The sequence below is a fragment of the Megachile rotundata genome, chromosome 10 (assembly GCF_050947335.1).
Source record: "Megachile rotundata isolate GNS110a chromosome 10, iyMegRotu1, whole genome shotgun sequence".
Taxonomy (NCBI): domain Eukaryota; kingdom Metazoa; phylum Arthropoda; class Insecta; order Hymenoptera; family Megachilidae; genus Megachile; species Megachile rotundata.
The window spans coordinates 7,643,763-7,669,173 of NC_134992.1; the positions used below are offsets into that span (position 1 = coordinate 7,643,763).

General features: G+C 33.1%; 1 protein-coding gene across 3 annotated transcripts in view; it reads left to right on the forward strand.

Annotated features, from left to right (window-relative positions):
- LOC100877743 (Wnt oncogene analog 2) overlaps positions 1 to 25,411 on the forward strand; it is a 133,215-nt gene that overhangs the window by 50,434 nt on the left and 57,370 nt on the right. For all 3 annotated transcript variants that reach the window (XM_076536148.1, XM_012289594.2, XM_076536147.1), the window contains exon 2: positions 20,462 to 20,682. In XM_076536148.1, coding sequence (XP_076392263.1) covers positions 20,462 to 20,682 — 221 coding nt within the window. The remainder of the gene's footprint in view (positions 1 to 20,461; positions 20,683 to 25,411) is intronic.

Here is a 25,411-nt window from a genome sequence, read left to right on the forward strand (position 1 = left end):
GTCCCAAAGATTTTTAACTGGACCCGTGGCGAATGAATTTCTGGCACTCGATACACCATGACTAATCGTGGAAGGTGTTCCCGGAGGTTCTTGGGATAGGTCTCGAAGCATCGTTTCGAAGCGTACAATGCTCCCTACCGATTATATTCAAAAACCCCTTTCGCTCTGGTTACGATGGCCCCTTTGGATTCGATACGCCCATTTTCGTCCACCGACGGGGATTAAAACGCGTCCCGAAGACGAGCTCGGATTTGATCTAACGGAGAAACGATACTGGAACCCTTTCGGCTGGATCGGTCGAGTCATTGACGATTCATCGATAATCGATCCTTCCATGTGGGGCCGTTTATCCAGTACCGTGACAACCGTGCTTCTTTTCCATCAGCTCGGTCAATGATGTAATTGTTTTTTTCTTAACTTGCTTCATTTTTCTTCCTCTTCCTCTTTTGGTCATGCTGTTCGATCGATCAATCTTCGACAGTACATCTGGCAGTGCAGTTTTTTTTGGTTTTGAAGGAAATACTGTGACGTCTTACTATAACTGGTGAGACTAGAAAGAAATTATAAAGAAGGTTATACAGGACGTGTCATTAAGTGGTTGATTGAGAATGGCGGACCTCTTGAATGCTCTGACGCGGGAAATTTGAAAATTGGTTTTGCAACTATCAAAGTTGAAAGACACTATGTTTCGGAATTTGAGTATATGTTTGAATTTAAAGAGAATAATATAATATAATTTAAAGAGATATGCAGGACGTATCATCAAGTGCTTGATTAATAATGGCGAACCTCTTCATGGTCTGACGCGCGAAATTTGAAAATTGGTTTTGCAATTATCAAAGTTGAAAGATTGTTTCGGAATTTGAGCATATAATGTTTGAACTTAAAGAAAATAACATAATATAATTTAAAGAGATATACAGGACGTGTCATTAAGTGGTTGATTAACAATGGCGAACTTCTTCAGTGGCCTGACGCGGGAGATTTGAAAATTGGTTTTACAACTATCAAAGTTGAAAGACACTATGTTTCGAAATTTGAGTATATGTTTGAATTTAAAGAGAATATAATATAATTTAAAGAGAATCTGAACGTATTCAAATCGAAAATTTAACAACTTTTGGACTGGAATTCTCAAATTCGTAATATTGAAGATATTCAAGTTTGAATGTCAGGAAACGTAACACAATTAATAACACCAAGTGCCACATTCACTCAGCCCAATTACCATCATTATTTTGTAGTATTATGTTATCAAATTTTAGTTACCTATTCAAAGATTATACTTAATGATCCTCGTTGAATGTCAGGAAACGTAGTACAATTAATAATACAAAGTGCCACATTCACTCAGCTCAATTAATATAATTATTTTGTAGTATTATGTTATCAAATTTTAGTAAATAATTTAACTATTCAAAGATTATACTTAATGATCCTCGTTGACAGAAACACGAATCTTTCCGAATATCATCGAATTCCCTCGCGATTTCCTTGCTGCTGGAAGGTTCAGTCAGATATCTCGATGCAGAGATCGCGAATCGTGAATCTGCGAGCTAGATAAGGGGATGATGCATAGCTCGGTTGTTAGAACGGCAACCGGTTTGCTCGACGACAATGACGAAACGTTCTATCGTGAAAATGGTAACGCCAATTTTCAACCAATACTTTCCCACTACTTTTTTTTTACTTCGATCACCTATACGATATCCCAGAAAGAATCAGAAATTTAAAAAATCACGTAACCAAGAATTTAGCAAAATACACGTTATTTGGAGAAAAATTCGATCGCAACGATAAGAACGTTATTGCTAATTTCCGTTATATTCAATAGAGTTTATCGGCTCGCTCTATCTCCGTGCTTAAGCACAGCCACGAAATTTACATTCTAGGACAGTATACGATTTGCAAATCCTTTCCATGTCTCCGGCAATTACCAGGAATTCGATATTTCCATTTTCTAGCAATGTTCCGTTAGTATCCACAAAACGTTTCATTAAATGGGAAAAATTGAAGAAACAAGCACCATTAGTTGTCCGGCTTGGTAGATTGTATCAACGCATTCAATCAATGTACCTATGCATATCGAGTGCTGTAATTAACAAAGTTGCTACTGGTCTCGCGATCTTTCTTTCTTTCTAGGAAATGTACACGGTGTCCACGAAATGTGTAACCAAACTCAAATATTAATACTTTGCGCTCGAGAGGTGACTCTCACTCACCATTTTATTTAATACAATAATTTGAAATAAACATTTTTAAGTAATTCTATAATATGACACGTGTGATGTATAAACACAGTGAAACAAACAATAGTGGAAATTACTAGTGAAGAAATAATAACCTCAAAAGAATTCATTTAACTTTTTAACTAATTTTTAAAGTTGCTGTTTGGAAGCAGTCAAATTATCTTCGAGTGCAAAGGATTAATATAAACTCTGTGCTTTACACAATTATTGTGATGAACCTCTGAAATGATTGAACCGCTGAAAGTGTTTATAGAAAGCTTCGGCGGTGTTTTTGTTTAGGAAAAATTACTTCCGATTTGAAAATTAACATCTGAATAATTGAGAATATGTAAAATAATTTGGGTAAAAGATACATATCAAGGTTATAATTAAAATATGATCCCGATGATCATATATCCATCACAGTACACCTGCTTTATCGATTACCTCACCTCTCGATTTTGATCTTTGTAATTCACGTCAGTAGGAGTTGTTACTCCAAGACAACAAAGAGTGAAAATACTCTGGAGATTCATTGTTCCAGATCCAGCACACATAAAAGTGCACATAAAAGCAAGATATACAACGTACAGGTGTACTGGGCATTAACTGGTGCACAGGTATTCAGACTATCCGGCCGTGACGCCGTCGGTAAATTTACTATCCCCGAGAGCTTCTTATCTCGCGTTACTTTATTGCCGCTTATCGTCGCGGTCGATTTCGTTCCACGAGTTCTCCTTTCCGAACTACATCCTTTTCGTTCATCCCTTTTGGTGCTGTTCAGACATTTTTTTCAAAATCTTTTAGACAATGGAAATTGTCTAAAATTCAATTTCAACTCTAACTACAACGCGGTTTTGTTATTGTGTTATTTCTCGGCTGGATAACTGCAATTATATTATTGTATACAATTGATACACGAGATTTTGACTTATTAAATTGGGTTGTTAAATTTTTTGGTCTGGGAAATTGAAGACTGGGAAATTAGTTTTATATTTTTCAATTGTTAAATTTCCTAATTTTGTAATTTTCAATTGTTCAATTCTTAAATTTTATAGCTTCTGACTGTTAAGTTTTCAAATTTTATATTTTGAAATTATCACATTCTCAAATTTTGCATTTTGAAATTATCGAATTTTCAACCTTGTAAATTTCAGATTTCCTTCCAAATTTCTGAATTTTTAAATTCTTTAATTTCATATCTTCAAATTTCCAACCTTCTCAATTTTCATATTCTCAAGTTTCCACATTCTTTTTTTCGAAATTCCAAAATTTGCAACTTTGATAATTTCCAATTCCAAAATTTGCAACCTTGACAATTTCCAATTTCATATTTTCCAATTCCAAAATTTGCAACCTTATGTATCTTCAAATTCAAAAAATGTCAACCTTGCACATTTTTCAATATTAACTAACTTTTTCTTAGACAAACAGAAGTAGACGATTTTAAAGAAAATAAGAACCCAAGTTGCATACAATTTTTGTTTAATTTAAACAAATAGAAAAACGTTCACTTCTAGTATTTAATATAAGAACGTCAACTTTTTGAGTTTATATTTTACCGGGCATGAAAGCAGAAGGCGGGACAGTTTTTCCACCTAACCTCAAAATGTTAATGAGATAAATTCTGAAATCTTGTGTTGAATTAAATATAGAGACTCTTTGTAAGTAATTTAAATGTCTGTGTTGATTAAATAATTTTAGATTACTAATTTTTCACTAATTTCAATACCAATTTTTCATACAACATACAGAAAATAATTAAGTACCAATAATGTGTACCATTTTGGAAATTAAAAAATTTACAAAAGTACCAAATGATGACATGTACCATTTTGGAAATATAAAAAATTACAAAAGTATTAATTAATATGTACCACTTTGCAAACACACAAAATTACAAAATTTTAATAAAATAAAAAATTGTTAAAAATTAATGTATGAAAATTCCTAAAATTTACACAAAGTTTTTGATTGTTTATACTATAAGCCTACAACTAGCATTTTTAAATCCTAATTTGAAATAAGAAAAAAGAGAGGATGAAATAAAGAGTCCACTGCATTATCCGTCATTACAAGATAGTATCATTACCCGTATAATTTAATGTGAAAATCGACGACCATAAAATTTCCTTGGTATAACGTACTATTTATATAAATACATGTTCTGGAATGGTTGCAATTTCTGGAATCATTGGACAAGAATAATTGATAACAAGAACCGTGCTTGTAAGAGTAATTGATTAAGTAATCCTTTGAACTGGAAACTGTCAGATAATCATGATTATTATAACGAATAAAATTGCTGAAACGGATGCAATAAAGATCACCGCGGCTACTTTTATTACAGACTTCTGCAATCTAACGATACCCTAACGATATTTCGAAGTTTTTCAGAATTTACTGAAAAATATAAATCTAGATAATTCGAGATACTATGCAATAATTTAATATTGCAAATAATAGTAGTGTGGCGTAAAATTCAATTTGCTCTGACGATTGCAACAAATTATGCGGGTACATTTATTACAGAGCGAGATGATCTAGTCATAGCAAATTATACTTATTTCGTTTTAAGAATTTTAAATGTGATGAAGAATTTTCTATTTCTCCCAGATTTCAACTTTGATTTAATATAGCAGATTATATTGTTTACTGTAATGTATACATAACGTATAAAATATGTTATAAATATAATGAATAACAGTATTATAATATAAAAGGGGGACAAGTAATTAATATATTGTACATGTTACAATAAAAAATTTAATATCGCTAATAAAAATGCAATATGGTTCAAAATTTATTACATAAAATTTACAAATAGAATTCTTTGAATATTTACAGTAAATAGTATCACAGAATAAATGACTGGTCAATAACTGCATCATATTATTTGCTGTAATACAATATACTTGACGTCAGTAATAAAAATATACTCTAATCGAAATTGCACAAAATTATACAGGGTATCTCATAGCTGGTGTAGATCCCTGCAATGGGAGGTAGCTGACGTGATTCTGAACAAGATTTTCCTTTGCAAAAATTGGATATGAAGTTTCGTTTCTGAATTATTAAGGAAAAACGCGGACCAATCAGAGCGCGAGGAGTACGCATGCGCTGACGCGAGAGCGACAGCTTCGAGCCTATCAGCTGAGCGCGCGTAATCCCCGTGCTCTGATTGGTCCGCGTTTTTCTTTAATAATTCAAAAACGAAGCTTGAAACCTCATTTCTGCAAAGGGAAATCTTTTTCAGAATCGCGTCAGCTACCTCCCACTTCAAGGACCTACACTAGTTGTGAAACACCCTGTATACAAAATCATTTGAATATTTATTGTAGGTACCATAAAATAAAACTATCAATCAAAGAAAATTATACAAAATTGTAAAACTATATTCCTTAAATTTTAAACAAAATTAAAATAACACAATTAAACAGAAATTAATTAAAAATGAAACACAATAATAAAATAAATCTGATGTCTAAAATATTAAATAAAATTTGTAAAGAAAATTAGTATGATACATCACCTAAAATATTTCAAATAGCATAATTAAATTTTAAAAGTGTAATTCAATTTTGTAATCGATGGTAAATCATTTCGAAATGTCAAACCCGTGGAATTAATCTTGCTTAAACATGGCACATGCGCTGTTCCCATGTTGAATCGATGGAAATGGAATTTGCAAAGAAACATGTCGTTTGAATCGAGACCTACATCGATTGCGAGCAATAGCCCTAAGAAACGGTAGAATAGCAAATGCGAAATCAGTTGTATGTACTGGGTTCTTTCGATGATATCTCGATAGTTGGTGGCATGGGTGACGCTATGGGAATTCTCCTGCTATGGATCTGAATGTTACCTGGTTACTGTATACAGCCTTGTGAGAAAATGTGTTTGCATGCTAACACGTGTAAAAACGAAAGATTGAATCTCGTTATTGCCGAGATTTCTAGAATTCTGTCTTCTCCGGTTCTGTTCCGCAGGAGAACGCATTCGTGGAGATCGTATCGACATTTATTGTCAACGTAAACGTTCGTGCAAGATAAAAAACGTGAGTAGATAGCTTCAGGTAAACTGGGAAATTTTATTTATGCGAGTGAGGATTTCAAATACTTGTTTCTGCCGTGGTATTGTCGTTTACTGTATTCATGCAAAACTTTTTATTCATTATAAACTTGTTTGTTATAAACTTGTTCATTATAAACTTGTTCATTATGAACTTATTCATTATAAACTTATTCATTATAAACTTATTCATTATAAACTTATTCATTATAAACTTGTTCATTATAAACTTGTTCATTATAAACTTGTTCATTATAAACTTATTCATTATAAACTTGTTCATTATAAACTTATTCATTATAAACTTATTCATTATAAACTTATTCATTAAAAACTTATTCATTATAAACTTATTCATTATAAACTTATTCATTATGAACTTATTCATTATAAACATACAAAAGACATTTGATTAAAAGTTTTTGCTAATGTGGAAGGAAAAATGAATTAATAACACGGATATTTGAAATACAAACAGATAACAATTTAAAAAATTGAAAATTAAGGAGCTCTGAACTTAGATAATTGATAATTGATGATTCAGACTTTCAAAATTCCAGGATTAATAATTGAAAATGTGAGAATTGAAAATCAAAAGTTTAAGAATTTAGAATTGAAGTACTGACGAATTGAAGAATTGAAGAATTGAGGAATTGAGGAATTGAGGAATTAAAGAATTGAAGAATTGAAGAATTGAAGAATTGAAGAATTGAGGAACTGAAGAATTGAAGAACTGAAGAATTGAAGAATTAAGTTATAGAAGAAATTGGAGAATTGAAGAATTGAAGATTTAAAAAATTGAAATATTGAAAAATTGAAAAATGGAAAAATTGAAAAATTGAAAAATTGAAAAATTGAAAATTGACAAATTGCAAGTTTGAAAAATGAAAATTGAGGAGTTAATTAATAGCTCAAAGTTTGAGATCTAAAAATTGGGGAATTGAAATTGAAAATCTAGGAACTGGAACTAGAAAATTTGAAATCTGAGAATTTGATAATAAAATGTTTTTAAAATCCAAAAATTCAGAACAGGTAATTGAGAATCTTAAAATTGAGCACACTAAAAATGAGAAATTATTAAACTTATACAAAATATGTTACTAAATTTTCACTGTTTGAATGTGATTATCGTTTGATATCCCAATTACAGTACTCCCTAATAAATAATCCTTGTCAAGCCAAGTAGACTATTTTCAACGAATTTAAGAACAAATTTTATGCAAATCTAATCATGTCCGATCTTTCGTACAAGTATCCAGAATCTCGAAAAATCCTGTAACACAGAATTCAGGCCGCATGCGAGATCACAATAATCCCAGTAATCGCCGATAATTACAATAAATAAGGGTGCACATCAGCCAGAGGGCCACCCCACAGCATTTATGTTTACACCATCCTGCACTTATCCTATTTACGCGTTTAGTCCGCTTCACTTTCCATCGACCATTGAATTTCGCGGTACAGGGAAAGCTCATTTAAATATAAATCATATTAAGATCGTTCGATCGTTCGTTTTACGATCACAAATTACAATGAGTCACGGGTAAAGCAGCCAGTTAATGGTGGTTTAACTCTCAATGTAATTACGTTGTATCGAGGAAAAAAGAAATAATCAACTGTGTATTGCAATGTGCAATAAAGGATATTCCAGCATTCTTCAGCACGTACCTTTTCTGATGTATTTAATGTTCATCGAGATAATAATTTTGGTGTCGTTTTATGTTAAACAGAATTGACTGTAATCGATTTTTAACTGAGCTCTTGGTGGATTTTATTAATTCTTCTGTTAGGGAAAATTGAAAATTGTTGATGAAAATTGATTTTTGTGAATTTTGTGTGAATTATGAATTCTGAAATAAAATTTTTAAAAATAATATATAATATTTTTAAAATGAAGGAATCAAATAAAATAGATTATGTTTAAGTATTTTGTGAGGTCTTGAAATATTACAGATTTTTAAATAAAATAAAAATAAAATAAAAATAAATATATTACATATGGATGTAAAATATTATATATGAAAGTTTATTTTAAATAAATATTAATTTTAATGGAGCCTAGATTTATTAATTGTATTAAATATGTCTTTGGTGTTATTTAATTTCAACACATTTTTTATTCATAATTTCATATAATAAAAATATTGTATATTTTACATTCTGCTTTATTGCATCAGGTTTAGTCTAATCCATATTTAGATATGCGTCTAAAATACGCAAGACAAATTTTTGACCTCCGTCAACGTATCTAATAATTCCTACACGACTTTCTATTTCTAGCCAGCTTTAAATTTCGCCAGTCTAAAATAAGAAATATTTATTGAAATATATTCGGAAATTCTATCATTAGCAATTTGTATAACTGATCAGATGGAGATTAAAATTGTTACGTAATTACATCATAAAAAAATATAGGAAATTTACATAATTAATTTTTAAATGAGTTACCTAATTGTGGACAAGACTGCTTCTTAACATTTTTTAATAACTCAAAGTTTGATTTTGGAGATTTGGAAATGTGAAATTTTGAGGAATTGAAATTGACGTTTTGGAAATTTGATAATTGGTTAATTAATAGATTTGAAATTGAAAATTTTTAAGTTAGGTAATTTGTTCATTAGTAAATTTAATATTGAATGTCTGTAAGTTTGACAATTAGTAAAATCAATTTTAAATTGAAAGTGTGAAAGTTTGACAATTAGTAAATTAGTGAATTTGAAATTGCAAATTTGTGACTGTGACAATTTGTAAATTAATAAATTTAAAATTTAAAATTTTTAAGTTTGAAATTTAGCAAATTAGTAAATTTGAAATTGAAAATTTTTTAATTTTAAAGTTAGGAAATTAATACATTTGAAATTGAAAATTTTTTAAATTAACAACTAATAAACTAGTACACTTGAAATTAAAAATTTTGAGAATTGACAATTGAGAAATTGAGGAATTGAGGAATTGAGGAACTGAGGAATTGAGGAATTGAGGAATTGAAGAATTGAGGAATTGAGAAATTCTGGAATTGAGGAATAGAAGAATTTGAAGAATTGAGGAATTGAAGAATTGAAGAATTGAAGAATTGAGGAATTGAGGAATTGAGGAATTGAGGCATTGAGGCATTGAGGAATTGAGGAATTGAGGAATTGAGAAATTCTGGAATTGAGGACTAGAAGAATTTGAAGAATTGAGGAATTGAGGAATTGAGGAATTGAAGAATTGAACAATTGAACACTGGAACACTTGGAGAATTAAAGATTTAAAAAATTCAAAAATTCAAAAATTGATATTTTTCTATAAATTTATAAATCAAAAAATCCAAACATCAAAAACTGTTACCCTACATACACCTCTATAACTAAAAAATTTTGTAAGTCTATCTATAAATTTGTAAATAAAAATATACCCTATTTGAGCATAAAATCGTAAAAACCAAGAGCTACAAAGAATTAAAAACACGTACTCATTGACCCGCAACAAATTTCCTCGTTGTTACCCAACGATTGACAAGAAAGTTTCAGTTTCTAATCGTCACTAACTTCCCCGAACCTATAAATAACAGAAATTTATCGGAACGAATTCGAAAGTGTTAAAAATCGTAGTGACAGCAGCTTTAAAGATGGTGGGCTACAGCTGCTGAAGTGGCCTGTCGCAAATAACGCGCCATTAGCCCCCGTATGAGCAAGGCGTAATGTTATACATTACGCGTTAATGGCTACGTAGGTATTGCCTCTGCGAACGTGCACACAAGACCGTTGTTCACGGATACCTGATCGGCATACTGAAACACAGGAACACCGCCACGGAAATTCTTTTAGAAGAGAACTCCAGATGCGAAATCTGTGTCACAGCATCTGTTCGCGAGGAATCTTGCTTTTACGGACTCTTGAACGAGGACGGGATCCTAGTTCGGTCTTTGATAATTTCAAGGATACATCCTTTTAATTTTAACTTAAAATATAATCTTTGTTTGAAACTATTTTTATGACAATTAATTTGTATTTATTATGTTGAATATATTTACTTTTAGCGGAGTTTATTCTTTTCCTTAATAACATATCAACCCTTATTATAGAACCCTATGATGGTTCATTTTAATTTATTATGTTGAACATATTTATTTTTAGTGGAGTTTATTCTTTTCCTTAATAACGTATCAACCCTTATTATAGAACTCTATGATGGTTCATTTTGATTTATTATGTTGAACATATTTATTTTTTTTTGAACATATTTATTTTTAGTGGAGTTTATTCTTACCCTTAATAACATATCAACCCTTATTATAGAACCCTATGATGATCCATTTTGATTTATTATGTTGAACATATTTATTTTTAGTGGAGTTGATTCTTCTCCTTAAATAACACATCAACCCTTATTATAGAACCCTATGATGGTTCTTCAATCTTCATATCAACCCTTATTATAGTGGTGCTTTTAAATATCAATTTTATACAATAACTCTTGTATAGCACTTTTTCTGTTTTAGGTTATATATTTTATAAGACTAATTCTTTTTAACTCTACTTTTAAAATTCACTGTCTTCTTTAACTCAAGTTATGTTATTTTAAATGAAATTGTGTACAAGCCATTAAAAACCTTACTCATCTGAAATTATTCGTCCAAAATCTTCCATATTAATAATGATTAATTATCTTGTCATATCTATAGTTTAATATATATTTATGTTAAACTTCAAGTTCAATTATTAAAGTATTGAGTGACATTATTTAAGTTTAGCATACAGGGTGTTTCACAGCTAGTGTAGGTTCCTGAAATGAGGGGTTGCTTAGAGTGCTATATATACTCATTTAAAATAACATAACAAACTCATTCAAAAAATATTGACAATACAAAGAAATGTTTAAAAAAAAAATGCACAATTTCAAAATTAAAATAACAATAATTATAAACAGTAGTAGTTTAATGTAATTAATTCCCAAAACTGTTAGTGTCTTCTGAAATCTTCAGTTAGTGTCTTCTAGTGTCTCCTAAATTTGTAAGGATTTTATAAAGAGGGAAGATGGAATTATAAGAAGTAATTAGATAGAAGATAAAATAGTTTGAGATTTTAAGAAAAGTGTGGATAGTTTTGAAAGAAAGAAGGAAAGGGTTAAAGGACGGACAGGTTGCATTTCTGAGAAGCATGAAATTGCGACGATTATGCTGCGTCCCCGAGGCGAGAGTTATTTGCATTGGAATGCATCGCGCCACTTGGTGGCCGAAACTCACCACGCGCGGAAAGACATACACTTGGATGTAACGTAGGCTTTCTTTACTTAAGAACTCATATGGGAGGGGATATTTATCATTCAATCTTAATTTTGATATATCACATATATGTAAATATGAAGATTTCTATATTTTGTTAAATTTAGGTGGTAGATTATTAAATTTGGATATTTTGGGGATTTAAATTATCAGATTTTTTTAATTTACAAATCTTCAAATTTTAACTTTTGTAATTCTCAAACTTTCTAATTTATCAAGTCTAAATATTCAAAATTGCCAAAGTTTTAAATACTTGAAATCATAAAATTTGGAATTATTAAATTGTAAAATTCCTCAATTCTGACATTCTTAAAATCCCAATTTCCCCAATTTCCAATTCCCTAAATTCTCAATTCTCTGAATTTCCAATTTCCCAATTCCCGAAATACACAATTCCCCAATTTCTCAATTCTCCAAATCCCCAATATCCCAGATCCCCAATTTCATAAATCCCCAATTTCATAAATCCCCAATTTCCCAAATTCCAAATTTCCCAAATCCCCAAATCCCCAAATCCCCAAATTCGCAATATCCCAAATCCCAAATTCCCCAAATCCCAAATTCCCCAAATCCCAAATTCCCCAAATCCCAAATTCCCCAAATCCCAAATTCCCCAAATCCCAAATTCCCCAAATCCCAAATTCCCCAAATCCCAAATTCCCCACATCCCAAATTCCCCAAATCCCAAATTCCCCAAACCCCAAATTCCCCAAACCCCAAATTCCCCAAATCCCAAATTCCCCAAATCCCAAATTCCCCAAATCCCAAATTCCCCAAATCCCAAATTCCCCAAATCCCAAATTCCCCAAATCCCAAATTCCCCAAATCCCAAATTCCCCAAATCCCAAATTCCTCAAATCCCAAATTCCCCAAATCCCCAATTCCCCAAACTCTCCAAATCCCAAATCCCCCAAATCCCTAAATTCCCAAATACCCAAAATCTCTTCCCAATTATCTACCCATAACTTTATAATTTCAATAATAATTTCCTTGATCCTCATTATCACCTTCCAACAAACTTTCCCCCAATTTTCCCCAGCAATAAAATCTAATTTTCTCCCCCATGTACAAGGTGACTGAAGTATAGTCAGAAATTGACACATATAGCATTCGAGTGTGGCGCGATAACAAGCTGAAGAGAAATCTGCCCGGAGGCACACGTCCTCTCTCGTAAACGAGGAAGATGTTGACGCCCTCCGTGTTCCATGCTTTTCGTTCGCGAGAAGACATAATCGCGAGGTTTCGTTTAGGTGAAGACATTGCACGTCAACGATCTTCATTCGCGTATCTTCCTTGAAGCCTGGAAAAGAACATTTTTCTTCTCTTCGTTCTGTTTTATTAGACCTTGCAAATGTTCTGTTTATGCTTCCTGGTATGTGAGGTACAGTTAATCCTTAATTACCATAAAATGAAAAGGAAGGTTGTATATTAGATTTAATTTATAAATATCACGATTTGCTGAAGAAGGTTAATATTTATATTCTATATATTTATTTATTATATAGATATAATAGAATTAGTTATATTGTAGAATATAATAATTCATTGAGTGAATTTAATATTCAATAAATTGCTCAAGCAGTGGAATACTTATATTCTAGTTATTATAGAATAATAAATAGTTGTTTTAACAATGTATATGGCTGTCTATCTTTCAGTAGGAGAAATATAAATTTGATTCACCAAATTTATCACCAAGTATCAAATCTCAAATCTAAAATCCTACCATACTACTTAGAACTAAATAAAACTCCTTATCAACCCCTAAAAGTAGTATCTTTTCACGGTTTTCAGAAACACAAAATTGTAGTTGTAATTTATACTAAAAAAAGGAAAATTAAAAAAAGAGGAAATCAACAAATATTAAAAAATGTTTGTGATATTTACCTACACTAGAAAAATACAAATGAACGCATGTACACACTACAAACACATATCCAAACAGAAGAAAATAATTCATAACGTTAGTGCTAAATTCTGTTGCATTTACGTAGTTCATTAATATCGCAGTAAACGTACATATATCAATTACAAACGAGGAAGAAAAAGAAGATAAGACGAAGGATGTTTGAATAAAGTTTACGAGAGTACAAGAGCGTGAAAAGTTATACGTTCATGGTTTATTGCACGTTCATTATGTCATTCATTATCTCTAATTAGTAACGCTTAATGTTACGGCGCCCTTAGGGCACGTCTTCAACGAACGAGTCATGCTGATACTAATTATTCATTTGTCTTGCTTGCGATCAGAGTAATTACAGTCTTCTCTAATGCAATTACTTCACGCAACCTGGGAGCATTCTACACTGCTCAAAAGAAATATGGCATAGAAAAATTTTAGGCAAAAATTTGCCAAATTTGACTGATGATAACTCCGTGAAAAATCATCGCAAAGTTATGCTCTTTTTTTTAAATTAAAGCTTGAGATCTCTAGTTTAAGACCATGTAGTTTGATTTTAGATTTGATTCATCTCTACCACAATAACACCGTAAATGTGAGGTCATATTTGCAATATTGAAAATTACAAAGTTTGACGAAATGCACGGTCTTGCCACATTTTTTTTTGGTGATACTGTTTACAGCAGCATAAAGTCCAAACTTTCTTCTTTAATTTCCAGTATGTGAAAAACCGCTACCATTTTTTCCCGCGAAGATACAGAACTTTAAAGAAACCCTTGCATTTATGGCATATATCGCCGGCATTACCCGATATGCACCTCGGAGAGGTTGCTGGACAGATTTTGCACATCATATGGCTCTGACAGGAGCCTTTTCTGTGTGTATTTGTGTGTGAGTATCTGTGTGTGTGTATGAATTATCGTCGAGAAGCCTCGTTGAGAATCATTCTCGAATTTTGCAGTCCCAATTCTATTTGATTGCTTCCATATTCTGCAGTAAGTCCAAATTTGAACCCTATAGAAATTTAACAAGACAACCTACTAATCTGTAAGACCTATCGCAAGTCTTAACTGAAATTCGGAATGACATTCCACAGGAAGAAATTAGGGCTTACATTAACATGAGTAATCGACTGCAAGGGATAATTCAACAACGCGGTGGAAACACGCGTTATTAGAATTCAAACATACAGACACACAGGTGCTCACACACAAATACACACAAAAAAAGGCTCTTGTCAGAGCCATATGATGTGCAAAATCTGTCCAGCAACCTCTCCGAGGTGCATATCGGGTAATGCCGGCGGTATATGCCATAAATGCAAGGGTTTCATTAAAGTTCTGTATCTTTGCAGAAAAAAATGGTAGCGGTTTTTCACATACTGAAAATTAAAGATAAAGGTTTGTACTTTATGCTGCTATGAACAGTATCGCCCCAAAAAAATGGGGCAAGTCCATGCATTTCGTCAAACTTTGTAATTTTCAATATTGCAAACATGACCTCACATTTACGGTGTTATTGTGGTAGGGATGCATCAAATCTAAAATCAAACTACAGGGTCTTAAAGTAGAGATCTCAAGCTTTAATTTAAAAAAAAGAGCATAACTTTGCGATGATTTTTCACGGAGTTATCATCAGTCGAATTTGGCCAATTTTTTCCTAAAATTTTTCTATGCCATATTTCTTTTGAGCAGTGTACTTTGTATTGGAACAAGGTGTATACATATGGAAAACTTGTAAAATATAACTACTACGTTCAAAATTATATTAAACCTTACGTTAAACCCTATTTATTGTTAAATTGTACATTTATTGGAATCTTTTCATATTTTTAAATTTCGGTTTTATTTCACATGGGTTATGAATTTTTTATGCTTACACGTCATATATGTTTAAACAGTGTATTACAATATTTGAACACATACGTATTTAAGAATACATGCACATATGTGGGTTCATATATCTAGTTTAATATATTTATTTAATATATGTATACCACACATTAATATCAAACAGTATATTAAAATATTTAAACATGCACACATGTATTTAAGAGTTAATATACATATGTGGGTTCATATGTTTTGTATATCACACATCAATGTTTGTATATCAAGTAGTGTATTAAAATATTTAGACATATACGCACATATTTAAAAATACATGTATTACATGTGTTCATATATTTACATATCACACATCAATGTGTATATGTCAAGTAGTGTATTAAAATATTTAAACATATACACACATACTTAAGAATATATGTACACATATGGGTTCATATATTTAGCTTAATATGTTTATATATTACACATGTGTGTATGTTACATAGTGTATTAAAATATTTAATCATGCACGTATTTAAGAATACATGCATATGGGTTCACATATCTATGTTCATACATGTATATATCACACATCAATGCATATGTGTGTCAAATAATAATATGTACATATCATGTACTTAATATATATGTCCATATGTGTGTGCAGATACCAAAACTTCATAAAATATAAAAAATAACATCTAAATTCAGAAATGAATATGGACAGTGTCTAAAAAATGTGGGCTATGAACTTTAACAAAATTTACAACCTATTGTTTTACAAATACATATGTAATATTTTACAAGAAATGATGTAGTAAAATACACATCCTAACATTCTCAAATAGTTAAGTTTGAAATTTGATTATATTACAAAGAGTGATCCATTTAGATCAGCTCACTCCACATCCACTAACATTTGATCTAACAATGGGAAACAAATATTTCCGCCATAAGTGATACGTCATTGATACACCATAAGTGATAAGTCATAAGTGATAAATCATATGTGGCAAAGTACACATCATTTTACTGCAAATAACATGCTAAAATATTTAACTTTGCGAGTCGAATATGTTACAAAGGGTGATCCTCTTCAATCACCTCAACATGCAATGATATTTGATTTTACATCCGAGAACAAATAATTCCGCCATAAGTGACTTCTACGCCTACATAGAAAACTTAGATACACACGTGCACATCTACATGCAAAATAACAAAGTGCATATTGCGTTAAAAATATAAAATTCCTTAATTATTCAAAAAACTTCACATCCTACCAGATTCACATAGAATGAAGCTACCTCATATGATGAGCAACCTCAATCTCCGCCTATAACTTTCCTCTAAAACATTTCTCCGTATCCCAAAACTATCCCAGGTTTAACATAAAGCCCTAAATCTCTATAAATTCGAAATGTTCGTTACCCATCAAAGAAAATCCAGGGGAGGTATTCGGGTATACCGCGGCGTGCGTCCACGGTTTCCGAAAAGCCTGTTCACCGCCATGAAAAGGTTGACTTATGGGATGTAAATTACGCAATGGACCAGTAGGAGGTTGAGAGTATCACGTTTCAGGTTGTCGGCAGGTAATCGCTTTTAGTATGCCGTGATCGTGTCTCGCAGGTTGTCTCGTGAAGATGTCGAAACGAGGGTCCATCCGGATGACGGATGGGCATAAAACTTTTAATACGAAACGTGCGCCCGGATTATATAATACACGGTGAAACATTTCGGTTCGATGGACGGTTAAATTAGATTAGAGTCGGTTTCCTCGTAAGAGGACCGACTTGGAAACTGTGATTGTCAGCTACGTCAAGCTTTCGTAGGAAATAAATCGAATAAACCGAGTTAATCGGTTTTTGGCTCGATGTCTTTCTCTTGATCGGGTGTTATTAATTTTGTACTTATGCAAACGCACGTTGATGAAAAGTTGGGATTTATCGGTAGAAAGCGGAGGGTTGTGAGACAGGTTTCTAGTTGTTTTTCAAGCTTATTCGTTTGTTGGAAAAAGTGGATTTTTGTATGGGGTTGTTGGGATTTATAGTGTTGGGAATTTTTGATAGGTGCAGAGGGGATTTGAAAATAGGGGAATTTGAGAATTTGGAAATAGTAGAATTTGAAGACTTGGGAATGGGGGATTAGAAGTATTCAAGAATGGTATTTGAAGATTTGAGAATGTAGAAATTTGGAAAGAAAGAAATTCAAGAATTTAATTCAAGCATGTGAAAATACAGAAATTTGGAAATTTAGGGAAAACTGGATAATGTGGAAATCTGGAAATAACCAACTGGAGAACTCTTCAATCTGATAACTTGCAAATAGGAATACTTCTAACTAGCAATTTTAGAAATTTAAAAATCCATCAAAAAAATTAGAAAATACAAAATTTGAGAATAAGAAACCCACAAACGTGAAAGTTTCCAAAATTAAAAATTCCCAAATTCAAAAATTAATAAATATACAAGTCGAAGGATGGTTTAACATGTAAATTAGAAAATCCAGTAACTAGAAAATTCGACCCGTCATCAGCGAATAATCGTCGAGTTTTTGCGAACCGGTTGCGAAGAAGCATCTGCGAAGGAGAAAATGCTGGTCGAACACACGGTATAAAAAGATGGAGGCGTCGTTAATTTCTTGGCATGGCGTCGCATGCACGATGCATAACGTATGTACCACCGGAATCGAAGTAATACGACAACAACGACAACAGGGAACTTAAAATGCTAATGACCGAGTCTCGCTCGGCTCCGGCCTCGTCGACAAGCTCGTCCATACTTTCACACGTTCGAATTTATCGAGATTTAATTCGTCGATGGATCCACTACCGATCTCGATATTAAACGATTCTGCACGATATTCCAAATAATTACAGATGTCAACAGTCGGCGACCTAAAGACCACTGTGAACACTTCGAATTACATTTCGATTTCCCGTTCACTTTACTCGATTAAACTTCGATTTATATAAATTGAAACGAAATTAATATTAAACACAAGAATTATAAATCCACTTGAAAGTACAGATACAAACACGAGTTGACGTCGACCCAAAGTAAAAGAAGCCCGCCGTGAACACTTCCAGTTACATTTCGGCGAATAAGAATAATAATGACAATAACAACTGCTGAACGCGAGTAGCACTATCTCACTCTCGAGACGTTTGCCTGTCATTGTTTTTGGCCTAATTGTGCGACCGCTCGAGCCAATACCGCCGAAAATACGTGTGGCGTCCATTTTTCTATTCCGACCAATCGGAGCCGCTGCTCTGAACACCTGGATCCGCCTCACGCGCCAACTCGTGGGTTGACATCGGTACGTAATTTTCTGAAATTTTGCAGTTACAGATAGTAGCATGAAAATCGAAATATTCATGATGTCGGATGTCAGATTAATTCTGAGCGAAACGAAATGAAAATAAAGAAACTTGTGTACTCAAGAAACCTGAGTAGGTGATGACTTTCCGAATTATATTCTGAGATTGTTTCGATAGAGTTATACACGGCGAAAGGTTCCCGAGTGTACATTCTCCAGGAAATTTATGGTGTTTGTTATGATGGATGCTAGAAATTATGAATTTTATTCCTAACATTCATCATGTACCAAGAGATTTATGCGCGTAGAATTTCAAGAAGAGGTAGTTGATACATTAATTAAACGGTTGATATTTTGGAAGAAATAAATCCTAGAGAAATTAATTTCTTGGAAATTGATTTAAGAATATCAGGAAATTGATTCGAGGATATATGTACGAGGAATATTTAATTAGAAAAAATGTTTCTGATATATTCGTAATTGGGCAGAGCATTAAATCTGTAAAGGTAGTTCGGTTTATGCTGCGGATATTAATTTTGATTTACGATTTTCTACATAGTAAGATTCTTTTAAAGGAGAGACATTAATAACGCTTCCATGGGCTAATTATGGCGAGACAGGTGTAAAATATGGGAAAATTATGGAATTATATATTACTTTGCTCGAGGTCATTTATTTTTAATCTCTCAGAGGTTTTTTTAATGTTATTTTTGAACGATGGTTAATTTTCTCATGGAGGAGTATGAATACTAATTTATTAACTTAAGCATATTGTGAAGTCATAGTACTACAAACTTTTAGATAAATTTAATGTTCTTTAGTGTCTTTTTAGAGGACTAGGAATTATCTAGGTATAATGGAGATTTTGAAATTAGAGAATTTGGGAATTTGGTAGATTCAATATTTGGGAAATTTAGGATTGGAAATTGAGAAATTGAAAATTTTTTAATTTGATAACTTGGGTATTTTGTGAGATGGTACTTTGGTAACTTGGTAAATTGATAATTTGATCATTTAATGACTTGGTAACTTGATAACTTGGTAATTCAATAACTTTGTGATTTGGAAATTTGATATCTTGGTAAATTGATAATTTGTTACTAGATAACTTGGTAACTTGATACCTCAGTAATATGATAACTTGGTAATTTATTAAATTGGTAACTTGATAGTTTGGTAACTTAGTAACTTGGTAATTTGGTAATTTGATAATTTCATAACTTGGTAAATTGATAAATTGGTAATTTGATATCTCAGTAATATATTAATTTGGTAATTTAGTAAATTGGTAACTTGATAACTTGATAACTTGGTAACTTGATGTTTTGGTACCTTAGTACCTTAGTAATTTGGTAAATTGATAAATTGATAACTTGATGACTTGCTACCTTAGTATCTTAGTAATTTAGTAACTTGGTAATTCAGTAATTTGGCAAATTGGTAACTTGATAATTTGATGATTTGCTACCTTAGTACCTTAATAATTTAGTAATTTGGTAATTCATTAATTTAATAAATTGATAACTTGATAATTTATGGAATTTTGTGATGTGTTAATATGGTAACTTGATCCTTTACTTAATTCCAAACCCATCAACCCTATCCACATAGCAATCAATCCAAATAAAATTTATAAACTTCTCTATTTTCCCCCTATAAAGTCACCATATTGGAAACACCACGACCACCTATAATTATCTCAATACTTCACAGTTCACAATTCCAATACACGTGTAACATGATTACAGTAACATGATTATTGACATTATCTCTACCCCAAAAATAAACCACTCGAATTTCACAAATATCTTATTCTGCAATTACAGTATATTGACGAATATGATTACAGGGTGGTCGGTGCTGTGGTGGTCGGCGCGGCCGTTTGCGGTCGTATTCCCGGTCTGGCGAAGAGTCAACGGGAGCAGTGCAGAAAAGCGCCGCACGCGATGCCAGCTGTGGGCGAGGGTGCGGAGCTGGGTCTTCGCGAGTGCCGGCATCAGTTCAGACATCACCGTTGGAACTGTTCCCACGTGGCGAACGATCAGGTCTTCGGCCACGTGGTCGTAGTAGGTAAGGATTGTCCTGTCACCGGGACCAGCCCGCTATTTATTGCGACCCACCGTTCACCGCTGCTTCTGGCCCTGCCGCGCTCCAAACCGCACGAACGCGCTCCAAAACGAGACTACGAACCTTTTACCGGCGTACACGCGATAATGGATGCGAGTTTCTATGCCCCCTCGACGATCAACAACGATGCATGCGCTCTTTGCGAGATCTACGATCGCGGACTGGGTACCGTGTACTTGCTCGCAATTCGTTCTAGTATTTTTTTTACTCGGATGTGTTTCGATGTTGTGGATGCATATGGAACTGAGGATACGGAGGACTTAGGATAGGTGAAATTTTCTGAATACCGTGTAATGGGATGTTTTAGGAAATTGATGACATTTTTAGTTTTGGATTTTTCGTATTTCTTAACGTTTCAGTTATTGAATTTTAGAATATTTGGATTCTTGAAGCTTCAGGTCTTCAATTTTTTGGTTTGTGATTTTGGGAGATTTTAATTTGTCAATTTTTCGATTTTTCAATTTTTCAATTTTTCAATTTTTCAACTTTTCAATTTTTCGATTTTTCAATTTTTCAATTTTTCAATTTTTCAACTTTTCAATTTTTCGATTTTTCAATTTTTCAATTTTTCAATTTTTCAACTTTTCAATTTTTCGATTTTTCAATTTTTCAATTTTTCATTTCTCCAATTCTCCAATTCTCCAATTCTCCAATTCTCCAATTCTTCAATTCTTCAATTCTGCAATCTTGCAATTCTTCCATTCTTCAAATCTACAAGTCTTCAATTCTCCAATTCTTCAATTCTCCAATTCTCCAATTTCCCAATTCCTCAGTTCCTCAATTCCTCAGTTCCTCAATTCCTCAATTCCTCAATTCCTCAATTCCTCAATTCCTCAATTCTCCAATCTTCAATTCTTCCATTCTTCAATTCTCCAATTCTTCAATTCTTCAATTCTTCAATTCTCCAATTCTTCAATTCTTCAATTCCTCAATTCCTCAATTCTTCATTCTTGCAATTCTTCCATTCTTCAAATCTACAAGTCTTCCATTCTTCAAATCTTCAATTCTTCAATTCTTCAATTCTCTAATTTTTCATCTTCCCAACTTACAAATTTCTATATTTAAGAATACCTAAATTCTTAGATATCTAAATATTCATAATTCCAAATGTTCTAGATCTTGATATTCTAAAATTACCTTTACATTGTTTTTGGCAAAGTCTCCTTTTATTGGACATAACCTTTAGCAAAAATGTGTAGTGACACGAATTCTTCGCATAATTTCAAGCAATTACTACAAAAATAAAAGTACTACTATGAATATTATAATTACATTGCAGCAATTAATAGCTGTCAATGTTCTATTGATTTACAAAGAATCGATAACCAACATCGTTAAAACATTCCTACCAAATGCCATTTACATTGCCCAATGTTTACCCATTGAAACCAGCGATCAGTGAACCGAAAATGACCTAAGTCAAAAAGAATCCGAATACTTCCTTTCTCGGTCAAACCGCGAAACCTACATCGAATAACGATAAATTAAATCGACGAAAACCTTCGATTTCCAAAGGCAAATGCGATTCCAATAACTGGTGATTAACTGTTAGGCACGCGGCCAGTGGCTGTGAAGGATCTCACGATAGAATGTAAATTAATAGGTCCAAGATAAAGCTTGGGAATGTTTAATGAAAAGACCATTAGTTTGATAGAGAGGCGGCCGTCCAATAAAACACCGTCTTGACAAGGGGTCCATTTATCTTCTATAGTTTTGTAACCTGACTATGAACACACTTACACGGGGACACGTGCGTGTCCTCTCGATTAAACGGTTCAATGAATGATCGGATATTATCGGAAGCAAAAAACGTTCGGTTAATGATATCGAATTGGTTATTTAAATATCACTTAGGCGTACTTTATCGATCGTTTGTATGTTGATGAACTTTCTCGTCGTGTGATTATGAAATTCATAAGACATTCAATTGCTTTGAGATTCTTTTCAGAGTAGACTGTTAGCTTAATACTTAATTTTAGTTGGATTGTAATTGTTATAGGATTGTGATCTAGGGATATTCCAGTTGGAATGAATTGAAATCTAGGGATATTTAAATTGGGGTGTATTGATATCTAGGACGTATTTTAGTCGGGTATATTGAAATCAACGGATATTTATATTAGGATGGTTTGATATCTAGGGATATTTAGGGATATTCGGGATGTACTGAGATCTAGGGATATTTAAATTGGGGTGTATTGAGATCTAGGGATATTTAAATTGGGGTGAAGTAATATCTAGGGATATTTCAGTAGAGGTATACTGAGATCTAGGGATATTTAAATTGGGGTGAAGTAATATCTACGAATATTTAATTCGGGGTATACTGAGATCTAGGGATATTTAAATCGGGGTGAAGTAATATCCAGGGATATTTAATTCGGGGTATATCGACATCTAGGGATATTTAAATTGGGGTGTATTGAGATCTAGGGATATTTAAATTGAGAAGTACTGCGATCTAGAGATATTTAATTCAGGGTGTATTGAGATTTAGGGACATTTAAATTAGGATGTATTGATATCTAGGGATATTTCAGTAGGGGTATACTGAGATTTAGGAATATTTGAATTGAGGTGTACTAAGATCTAGGGATATTTAATTCGAGGTATATTGAGATCTAGGGATATTTCAATTGAAATGTACTGAGAAATAGGGATATTTAGTTCGGAATGTATTGAGATCTAGGGATATTTAATTTGTGGTATATTTAGATATAAGGATATTTAAGTCGAGGTAAATTGCAATCTAGAGATATTTAACTAACCTGGAAATATTAAGATTTAGAGATACTGCGATCCAGAAATATATCTAGGAATACCATACTCATCAATTTTTTATATCTAGTAACATCTGAGCACAAAAATAGTTAGATATACAAATATTGCTCCAAAACCTAGGGATAACAATTTAAATCTAAATATTCATCAAATTTTCGCATTTAAATTACAACAATTCAATTCCGAAATTTCCAAAAATTTCTACGGTCCTGCAAATTATGAATTATCAAAAAATTCTTGCAAGCTAATTACGACGATTCATAAAACGAACGTACCCTTCAGTGTACACAAACACCGTCAAACACCTCCCATAGATAGCAACCCCATGACAACCCTTTTGTTCCCTCAACATGTCACGCTTATCAGACATCCGCGGAACAATGGCGGACCGGAAACGGGTCCGAAAGCTCCAAATTAGGGAGGCACCGTGTAATGGGAGTCCCATGGACGTCTCTCCACGGGGGTAGAGGTTTCGTTTGTCCGATCGCGGACATTTTTACGAGGATTAGGCGTGTTCGCATGGAACAGTGGCGCGGTAGCGGATTTTATCGCGGTGGAAATCGACGAAACGAGCCGTCTTCGAGGTAGCAGCGCAACTTCCTACACCCACAAGCGTGCACGCGAGCGTGGACGAAGAAGAAGAAGAAGAAGAAGAAGAGGGGTCCGGTTTCTCGTGTTACCGTTTCGTGATGCTGCCGGCTGCACGGCAGCCGCATAATACGCGTATAACTTATGCTCGGCCCGCAGAAGGGACGTCGCAACCTTGTGCCAGGCTCCTCTGATGCGACCGAGAAGAAGAGAAAAAGAAACGGCGAAAAAGTCGAGAGCAAACGAACCTTGGTACGCGCCCACGCGCGGGACGAACAAATTTCAACAGACGCGAGAAAGGTTTCGATTTCTGCCTCTTCGGGAAAGGACGCAAGAACGATTGGGTTTCAACGCTTGTCGGATCACTTGGCACCTTGTATGCTGAGGGGATGATTGGATTGCGCTGGAGATCTGTGTTAAGACTTCGACAAATTGGTTTCTTGAGATGGGGTGGTTACAAATTTGGTGGGTGCAAATTTTAGGTGCTGGAGAAAATTGAGTTGAATTATTGTTGGAGAATAAAGTGTATGGGTTGTTCTAATTTTAATATACTGGGGTTAGAGTTAAGGATTTAGGGATAGGGTTTGTGGAGTAAAATAGGGTGATGTAAGGGTTTCTTATTAAATTGGAGTAGGAGCACACAGTTTTGGGGAAATTAATTATGGGAATGAGAATATTTCCAAATTCTAATATTACAGACGTTATATTATTTTCCAAATTTTCAAATTTTACTACTTCATAGAATTTCACTAGAATTTCCCTAAACTTCTAATTTTCCCAGCCTGAAATTCCCATATACATAAATCATGAATTTGGACATTTTTTTCCACGTTATGTTTTTCATTTTTTTTTCTTTTATAATAATATTAATATAGATTCAAAGTGTTTTTAAATAATTGTCAAACATTTGAGTTATTTAAAAAGTGTTTTTAAATAATTGTCAAAAGTAATTTCTACATTCACAGGATACAAGACATTTGCAATTAATGGTATTTAATACACGTAATAATATTTGTCAATTTGTGGTGTGGAGCATTTAGGGATGTGGGGCATTTAGAAGTCCTGGGAAACTCCACTGGATTTTGGGCAATTAGTGTATGGTGTTTTGGGGGCATGGGGCACTCCACTAGATCTTGGATACCTCTAGTGGTGTGTAGCATTTGGGGGTATGGGGCACTCCACTAGCTCTTGGACACCTAGTGATGTGTGGTATTTTTGGGATATAGAGCGTGTTCAGGGGTCAGAGCAATCCAGGGTCTGGGACATTCAGTGTAGTGTGTGGGGCATTCAGGGGTTGGGGCAC